Genomic DNA, 10,292 nt, shown 5'->3' on the forward strand with positions numbered 1-10,292 from the left:
CTCCATCCACTGCACATAGCCCTCTGCAGTCATATGGAGACCAACGCTAATGATCTCAGCAAGTGGCAGCAATCCATTGGAGCGCTGTAGCAAGTGCACATTAATCTTGCGGGTGATCCAGTTGATGAATGACCCTGGCCCAGAAGCCCTGGCAGATCCCACCTTAATTATGCTGAGGGAGTCACACCTGGGAGGCACCAGGGGACATTGCTAACTCAGGAACGACTCAGGAGGAGGCCAGTGGTCCACAGGCGGTGCGCTCCATGCAGATCCAGTCTGGTCGTCATTGTATGGCCTTGCTAAAAAGAGTTTTACAGCAACTCCATAGAGAACATTATACCTGGGAGTGACTTCCAAAGCACAAGTTGTGTAAAGGGCAAATAGGTGTCACAAATTCATGACAGCCTCCGCTGATAAATCACAAGAGGAAAGCAATTCTTAGGATTAAACCAAAAGAAAATAACTCATGATGTCTCCTTTTTTGTGATGACACCTCCAACAGAACATTTTCAGCACAACCCTAATTGTACCCCATTATCTGGCTGTGCTCTGACATGTTTTAAGAAAAAAAAGCACAGCGGGCCAAGTGTTGCATCAGTCTAACATCAACATCCTAAAGATAGCACACTGGCATAATGGGAGGTTGAGTAAAAAGAAAACACGATCAAAAAGCATGAGTAAACAATATGAGAAAAAAAGGAAAAACACTAGCAGAAACATTAAATCCTCTGGAAAAAATGTGATTATACATGACAGAAAACCTTGGACACCACCTTTATTTAATTTTAAAAAATCTTTAACATTTATGGAACCTTTTATTTATTTTGTTTCTATCTTCATTTTTGATATAATATAATATAATTCCCCAGAGAAAGCTCACAAGCTTGGTTTTAATGATCTCTAATGCTATGATAACATTGTTTTTGTGTTTTAGTTGTTATCACTGTACAGTTGATAAACTGGGTAGTAGATGAGAGGAAGAGATTGGGCAAGTCTTGAAATGAGTTTTTGCTTCAAAACAGAAAAATGGTCATTTTCTGCTCTAACAGAAAAAAATATAGCTTGTCCCTGTAAGATGACTGTTCTGCTTGCCCTAATTTTAACTACACTTAATACAATTTATATTTTAAATGTAGGGGCAAGAAACCTTGAAATTACCTTGATGGTAAAAAAAACAAAAAAAAAAACAGAGCTAATCAAAATGCTTTGCAGTTTAAGGGCTTTCTAGTCACCTCTCACTGATCCATTGGGAATTCTCCCTCCCTCTATGTAATTTACACTTTCCCTACTGAAATGGGCAACGTGTCCTTATGTCCTCATATGAACGCATATGACCAATATAGGTTAACTGAAGTAATATCTATCTATCTATCTATCTATCTATCTATCTATCTATCTATCTATCTATCTATCTATCTATCTGTCTGTGGATCAATGCGTACAGTCTAACTGATGCATCACAAACATCCAGCAATCCGATAAAACTGCATTCATGTACAATAAAGTTAGGATCTAAAAGGTCAGCTCAAAATAGGACAAAACCCAAAGGAGTTCTCTTAAGGTCCAGCTGAATTTAATACACATCCATCACTTTTTATCATCTAATTAGTCCACAGTGTGGCAGCCTGGTCAACAATAGAGGGAGGCAGAATTATTGATCAAGAAGCGGATAGTATCTATCATTTCACTTCAGCATTGGCTCTCTAGTGATTTGAAAACAAGGAAGACAATATCATTGTGGCAATGTGCATAGGAAATCACGAATGGCATTGGTAACAAAGGTAATTCTATTGTTCTCTTCAGTTGCACCACAGGCTAATAGACTTGTACTGACTCTGCAGTTCAACACTTGGTGAGGTATTAGCACTACTATTTCCACCATAGTTTCTCGATTGATTTGCAAATACTTAATTAATAACGACTTGTCTTAACCAAACGTGACATGAAAAATTAGTCAGTTGACATTATCTTCTATAAGTTGAGGGTATCACATCAAGCAAACTGATAAGATGTTTTCAATTAGGGTGTTTTTTAAGCAATGGGATTGGTATAAGAGTACAAACATGAAGGCATCAAGGGGTATTATTCGAAAGAGCTGGAAGAACAAATGAAAACACTTAGTAAATGGAAAAGGCAGTTTGATGTTGGCCTTATCTTTGCCGTAGTCAAAAAGAATGGGAAATTCTTCTGCATTCTACCTTTTATTTATCTTAATTTTTTTTATTTCATTTTGAACTTAAATAACAAAACAGAAAAAATAAATAAAGTTATCATATTCTTTCTTTGCAACCCAAACCCCACACCAACCACTCTCTCATTACCCCTCTTGCCCCTCAAGTTACAGTAAGCCAGCTAGTAAAGGGGGACCAAATACAATTATATTGGTGCAATTTATCTAATAGACCATAAGTCACTTTTTCGTAAGATGCCAACTTAACCATCGTCATTAGCCACTCCTCATAGGGAGGGGGTTTCTTTTTCTGCCAATGTCTTAACAAGACCGTTTTGCCGTAGTAAAAGTCAGGATGATCCATTTTTTTGTACAGCAGGAAAAGTCTCCATCAGAAACTTCTGTAGTTATACCAAGTATGGACAGTTTTCGTGAGATGCCAAATCTTCTTTTCAAAACACTGAAAATGACCTCCGTTGATCTCCCACCAGTCCCATAAGATATGTGAAATCAAAGCATTTTGACTCCAGCAGTCGTCCGCGGGGGCCAAGTTCCATTTATACAGTTGTTGCAATGTTCAATGCCACCTATGGTTATCTTAAGTTGGATAAATCTACTGCCTATTTCTTTATACATAGTATTAACATTATGGAGACATGAGTCCCATTCAACTGAAGACATGTCCAATGCCAGGTCCTGGGCCCAATAGCCCATAACTTTAAGGGTGCATTCTACCTTTTATATATGTAAGGGAAAAATGATGAGATAAAAAAGAAAAAGGGGAATATACATGCTATCTTTAAAACATTTCTGACGGTAACTTCTGACGGCTTATGCCCATGTCTGTTCCTCAGTCTGCATTTGAATCTGCATCTAGATTTGTCAAATTTCAGACCCATTTGATGGCCTGCCAATGCAAAGACTGTTCCAGAATTGCTAACATTTGTGTTCACTGATCCTGGAATATGTCTACTTTCATCTTTTCTGTTTCTGAGTCTCAACTGGCAAATGTAGATGGCTCCTGAGTTATTGTTTGGAATTGCTGTTATTTCTTGTTATATCTCTTTCAATCTTTGTGTCTTTCGATTTTTAATTATTGTTTGTTTTGCCAATTTAGTTTTGACTCGTATTCAATGAATTCATTGTGTATTTAATCCTGCCCTTGTTACTTTGTGTGCATACTTTTTCCATAATTGCCTCTCTTTTGTTTAGTTTGGTCCTTGTTTTTTTTTTTGAGACTTATTTTAAAGTATTCATGTTCTTTCCACAACCTTCCTTCATGTCTCTGTGTCCTGTATTTGGGTCATCTCTTGAACTGAAATCCTTGACAAGACAATTAACTGAAGTGCCAAAGACTGATGAATACTGAGGGCCATAGATGATGTGTTCACTGTGTCAGAACAACGCTGCCTTTCCACTGCCTAATCTGCTGTAGACTTTGAAATAGGACACACCATGCCCGTCCGTTATGATATATTTATTTTAAAAATGCAAACTTTTAAAGATGAAAATTCCACAACTAGGACATGGCTACACGAATCTCCAGTGACATCTGTAATGCTAGAACAAGCAAATCAATACTGCCAGTTAGTCATTCTGTCAGGTGCCCCAGCTGAGTTGTGCTGGCAAATTCAACACTTGCAAAGCAAGTGTTTTAAAGCAACAGTTATCTGTTCTAAGACAAAACGCTCAGCAATTGTGTTGCAAAAATTACAACAAAAGCACAGGGGAAAGTGTAGCTGTGAGCAGTGAGTGCACCATATTCACTCATAACTATACACAAGTCTCATGACAATGAATGATTTTAGTCCCAAAAAATTTAATATACCTTGATTATTCTGGTAAGTTCATTAAGTTAAATAAAAATGTTGTATAATAATGAATCATTACATTTAAATGTTAATTTTAATGTCTAAACTTTGATATACAGATATGACCCTCCCCCTCGAAACCACCCATTCTGGAAACAAAAAGCAGCTCCTCTTTATTGCCTTTCACACTTATTAAGGTGACTGCATTAAAAATCGATCAGTAGAGTTTTTACACTTGACCTTCTAAACTGAATTAAGGCGCTTCCAAATTCCTTGGTATGCTGGATGGAAAAAGGGACACCATTTTATAGTGCAGACCTTGAGATCAGGTTGTGATTTTGCGTTCGAACAGGGTGATAAATTAAGCTCACTGTATAATCCAGGGATATAGCTTGGTGTTATAGGATCAAAGCACTAAAGAGGACTCTAGTCTGCCTCCATTTGGTCCTATTCAGTCACTAATGACTCTCCATATTTGTCTCCATTCCGAAATATATCGTGCATGTGTTACATAGCCAATAACTGATTAACCAAAGATTTAATAACAACAACAAACAAAAACAAAGAAATAAAGAGACATAAATGCAATACATAAATAAGTAAACAAGAAGATTTTTATGCACATGGGTCATAAAAGTGCACACAATAAACACCAGAAAAAAAGAGAACGTTTATGTCGTACTCCAACTTTGTTTTTTGTTTTTTTAAATTAAGCAAACCCAAATTTTCATGAAAATGTACAAGACGTTATATCTAAGGATATATTTTAATACTATTTTCATGGTTATGCATCCCAAATTCTGTTTTACATGTAGGCCCACAGGTTTAAGTCTCAACGTGTTTTAATGTGGCTCATGTTATTGTTACCATGCCTACACAAATGCATTAACCAATTTTTATGTTTGGGTTGCTTACCATAACCAAATTTTTTTTTCCACATATGATTGAGTGATACTTGTCCAAATGTGTTTACTAGGCTCCAGAAATAAAGAAGGACAATCTAATGTTTCTGGCATAATGAAGAGGTGATTTGTAAGTGTGTCATTTTTGAATAAGGAAATGTGGAAATCTTTTTTTTCCCCGTAGTACTCTTTGGTGCTTCAAATTGTTGTTCTACATAAAAAGAACAATAAAAGTAATAACAAAAACAAAATAAAATAAATTCATGCCTTAAAACAATCTTTCTACTCCAGGGCGAACATACAAAATCTTTATATTTCCAATCTTCCTGCTGAGAGATTCCACAATGAAATTCATGAGGAAAATGCCTTCAAGGATCACTCGGGGGCATTTTCCTCATGAATTTTATTATCTTCATTAAAGGAAGACAACAAGGCAAGAGATTCTCCTGAACCTGCACCAGTCCTACTTAAGGTAGATTGCTGCAAAAGTTTCTGTATCAAGATTGCACATGCTTATGCTTCAGCACCATGACATTGCAGTCTATGATTAATTCAAAGGTTCCATGAAAGAGAGAGAATTAAATTACAAGGTCATACAAATATTGATTTACTGATTTGTAGGCCAAAGGCAAGTTTGCTCTTTTTATGGTATTTTCTACTTTCTTTTATCACTATCAGGATGGTCACTTAAATCCATTTTGTCATTTCCTTTCTAAATGTAGCCTGATAAACCATTTTTGCAGGTACGAGCCCCAGCGGACAGCAGGGTGTGATTCTGCTGGCCACAGTACTCTGACTTTAATTGCACTGAGCCCCGTAACAGTTTGAGCATATACAGTCTGCCAAAACCTTCCCACAATAGCCGTTCATCTCAGCTCCACCAGACAAGCTTAGACTGTGGCAGAGTTCAGAATCAAGTCATTTCATATTAGTAGACTCAAATCTCAAAGGTGGAGCTGCAGCTCCTGAGCTGTAACTATATTGAGAAAGTGCCACAGGCCTGATGTAGTTTGCACTGGCAGAACAGAAGCTTCGTGTGTGTGTGTTGTCACAAGAATTATTTTGCAGTCTTTGGGGTTTCAGCATAAGACTGTGTATTGCAACTTCAGATACTCAATCAGACACAGAAGAGCCTCTGTTGTCACATTAATTCACCATAGAAATGATGTGTCTTGCAGGAACTGGCTCTTGGCTAACTAGGCTGCATCCCCAGTACACCATGGAAAAAAATGCACTGGGCATTAGTTGCTGGTGTAAAAGTCATTTTTTTTACATTTTAGATTTAACAATTTGTTGTCAAGATATACAAACCACATTACATCTTTTATGCTGATTTAAATCATTTTAGATTTGCTTTATTTTTAATCTAATTCCTGTAATAAATATTTTGGTCTTTAGCTAACAATGATGGCATGTTTAAACATCATGGACTAGATGTGTCCCATGTCCCAGCCTTTGAAATCACATTTATTTTCTTAAGATCCAATATGGATAATTCATATCCAAATACTATCTACACATGAGGCATGTGTTGATGTGAGCTGCAAGGAGTAATAGCTCATTTGGCTCAGAGTCTTACCCTGATGAACACTAAATATGTGGTGGTTCACTGTGTGGCACTCTTGTGCTAGTTACATAATGAAATAATGAGTTAGGTCTGTTAGAGTAACAGCAATGCTGTAAAACCTGTAGCATAAATTCCTAAGACCTACTGCCTATGGGTTAGGAAAATATCTGAGTTCTGATTTTGGCCTTTGACACAACCAGTAGGTCTGCAGCTCTCTCGACTATCAGAAGTAAATGTCAGTAAACATTTTTTTTTTGAACAACCACTTATTTGTAAATGCAAATAGACACAATCTGAACACTCAGTTACCAGAGGGATAGACAATGTCTGAGCAATTTATGAATGGCTCAGATAACAGACACAACAAAGGGAAGATAAAATGACTTAATATATTTTCTCATGTGCTCGTGTGATAATCATTTATCATCAGCGGCAAGTCGAAGCTTCCTTTTGAATACCATTTCACTTGTGTTGTTATTAACAAAGAAAAATTCTGCTGCAACTACTTCATGGAGATTCTGAACATGCCCAGAAATCTCTGACAGAGTGACTCTTAGACAGGTAGATGGTCTGATAACAGTGGGAATTCACAAACGGTGCAGTTCGTGTTTGAGAGCTCTCTGATTCTCTGAGTGGCAATTTATGAATACAACAATTTCAACAAACCCATTGAGCTCTCCTACACTCTCTTGACTGCCAAACACCTAGTAACCATTGTGCTCTAAACACTTGTTCATACTTTCTTCCCACTCAGCCAATCACCTGCATTGCTTACATGTAGTTTTGCTTTGTGGGTTTACTTGTTTTTTTGTTTTTTAATTACTAAAACCCATACACACACACACACACACACACACGCGCACACATACATACATATACACATATACATTTATTTATGTGTCTGTGTGTGTGTATTTCAGCAACTTATAGCCCATTGAATCTCATGATACTATCTATTGTGTAAGTGAGGTTTATTTTCCAAGGAGTAACTCCGATTTTTTAATATAAATGCATATTGATAGCAAACTGTTGCTTAGTTACACACCCAAGAGTTAATAGTATAACCGCTATGTTTCTGACAATGTGCTTGGTCATCTTATGGATGCAAAGTTCAATACAAAATTCATTCTTCTCTTTCCGAGTTTTTGCTTCCTACTCACTGCTGAAATAAATACATGACCCAATATGTCAACCAGTCACTACCTGTATCTTTCTAACCAGGAGTAAATATTTAGACCTCAAACATTCACAACAACCAAAATGACCAACTCTTAAACCCAAGGTGAGCTACAGATTTGGCTTTGTAGGTTGATTAATATGACAATGGGATTATTATTCGTATTGATAATCACATTGTTTGTCCAAATGTCAATTAACATCACCTTGTAACAAAAGTATAAATTATTACAGCTTTACACTAATACAGCACCTGCAAAAGCCTTAGTCATGGTAACATGTATTTTTGTGTGTAATAGTAGCTCCCATAATCACAGTTTTTCATTCTTATTTAATGGAAATGCACTGGCTGAATATTAAAGAGCTCCTTTGCTATACTGCAATCCTTTACCGACACTATAATATGACTTGGTATCACCCCTGGTTTGCATGCCCAGCCAGCTACAAGCATTAGAAATGACAAATCTGGTCAAGCAACATATACATAGAAATATTTTTTTCCTATTACGACGCAGAGATCTTTAAATATAGCAGGGGCGCGCTGTTCTGAGAAGCAGGCATTGCAAATTGTTTGTGACCCAGTACTTATTGTGACGATGGCTCTCCTGGTGTGTTGGAGGTGTGTGATGAATGAGATTCTCTAATACAGGGAGACATTTCGGTGGCATGCAATTTTAGATCCTCATATTGTGGCAACAAAGTGTACAAGTTAAGGTCTACTGAATATTCTCATCAGTAATTATAGTCTGCAGCCCATGTATAATAAATTCAGTGAATAATACGCCTAAGCAACATCCTCAGCACAATGCAAAACGCGGGATTGTTTTCTGCCTGGATTCTTTCACTCAGAAATGTGACTTCACCATCAGCGTTGTTAATTTAAAAACGCTAAATATAGAAACGGAAACAAAGTTTCCCCTCATGTATCAGGTTAAACTTTGTTTCCGTTTCTTTCTCCGTCATACACACATTCTCTCGTCTTTTGTAAATTAATGCGCCGCAAAAAACCAGCAGGGTGCAGACATGAGCTTTCTGTAAAAAATAACCTCAATCAAAATAATCTCTCTGATATTGAATTTAACAGTGAACTTTATATGGAGCAAATCACACTGCAATAAGCTCTCGCATATTCTAGTGTCGAGTTTTATATCTCCACGAGTAGTTCTATAAAAGGAATAAAGATGAGCTTTTTTCCCCCACACAACTCTCTTAGATTAGGAAATCTGACGTTTCTAGCACTACTTGTGCACGGACAGAGGAAAAGTGGGTGTACACACTAGTTGTGCTGTGTGGCTCTGTAGTGCCTCAGCTCAGATGAGCTCACCCAGCCGATGCGCACATCGTAGTATCCTACCAATGTGAGAAGGCGTAAGGACGGCGAGCAGCATCCTGTAGTCAGTGGGAAGTGTGGATGCTTTGGTACAAAGGAAACCGAGTTTCTACTACGCAAAGTAAATAAAGGGACGCGTAAAGGATTGCGCGCCAAACTGCCTCATGTTGGAAAGATTTAGTGGCTTTGTAGGTTGCCTCCACCGATGGGAATCTACTCTTTTGTGGGAGACGGGACTGGACTTCGGGTTGAGCGGTTGAAGAGAAGAAGCGTACTTTAAACACTCTGGTTTTCATTGCCTTTTTTCTTTTTCTCTTCACAAAATGCCAGGATTTCGTCCATCATACGCTGCCCAGTTCCAGTCAGGCTGCTAATTTGGAAGGACGCCAGACCTCCAGCCTCTCATATCTGCAAGTTCAGTCCAATAAATTGTGACATTGTCTGTCAGCCTTGGAATTAGAAATCGATACTCGAGAAAAGGGACGCATTGTTTTTCCTTCGGAATTTTTACGGTCTAGTTCCAGCTATCCCTATAAATATGCGGTTTGGTTGGATTAGGGTGGTTTGGTCCAGCTTCACGCTTTTTTAGCTGGAGCAGCGTTGATAGTGACTGATTATTGCTGTTGAATTTGTCCATGCAAGACTCGGGGTGGAAACATGTCTGACCACTTCTTTGAGAGGATCATTGCTATCAGAGATGGCATTTTGGTCCAGCACTTCGGTTTTCACCTCTAAAGTGCCCAGGAAAATCTTATTCATGTTCACCCTCTCCCTGTCTGTCACCTACTTGTTCTATAGCTTGATGAGCTGCTACAACTCGCTGCAGTTCCCTCTGCAAGAGACCTATGTGTATCAGGGGAGGCTGGTGACAGAGGAGACAACTTTTGTGACATTGAGAGAGAAACTTTATTCCACTTCCCAGGGCTTTTCTGAATTCACCGAATCCGAGAGAACAACCCCGGTATCCATCGCGAAAGAACATGCCGAGGCCGAACAAAGGACAGTGGAGTGGATTAGGACTCAGCCGTCTCCAACTAAATCGGCGGCGGCGTATCATACCACTGCGCTGGAGAGGGAGCACCAGGAATTCAGCACCACGGACAGCGAACTCAGGGTGAACTGCACCTCGGATTACGGAGAGAAGAAACTTCCCCAAGCCATTATCATCGGGGTGAAGAAAGGGGGAACCAGAGCCCTGCTGGAGGCTCTCAGGGTGCACCCGGATGTCAGAGCAGTTGGAAATGAGCCACATTTCTTTGATAGGAACTACGAAAAGGGGCTTGACTGGTACAGGTGAGTTACCTTTTCAATCACGTGCAGTTGTTTGTAGAAGGTC

The 10,292-nt window shown here is 38.5% G+C and overlaps 1 protein-coding gene across 1 annotated transcript in view; it reads left to right on the top strand.

Annotated features, from left to right (window-relative positions):
* Positions 1-8,950: 8,950 nt before the first annotated feature.
* Positions 8,951-10,292, top strand: part of hs3st4 (heparan sulfate (glucosamine) 3-O-sulfotransferase 4) — a 96,825-nt gene continuing 95,483 nt past the window's right edge. Inside the window, exon 1 of the mRNA XM_005726005.1 lies at positions 8,951-10,249. Coding sequence (XP_005726062.1) covers positions 9,654-10,249 — 596 coding nt within the window. The 5' untranslated portion in view covers positions 8,951-9,653. The remainder of the gene's footprint in view (positions 10,250-10,292) is intronic.

This window comes from Pundamilia nyererei, unplaced genomic scaffold (assembly GCF_000239375.1).
Source record: "Pundamilia nyererei isolate P.nyererei 1_Seehausen unplaced genomic scaffold, PunNye1.0 scaffold00018, whole genome shotgun sequence".
NCBI lineage: Eukaryota > Metazoa > Chordata > Actinopteri > Cichliformes > Cichlidae > Pundamilia > Pundamilia nyererei.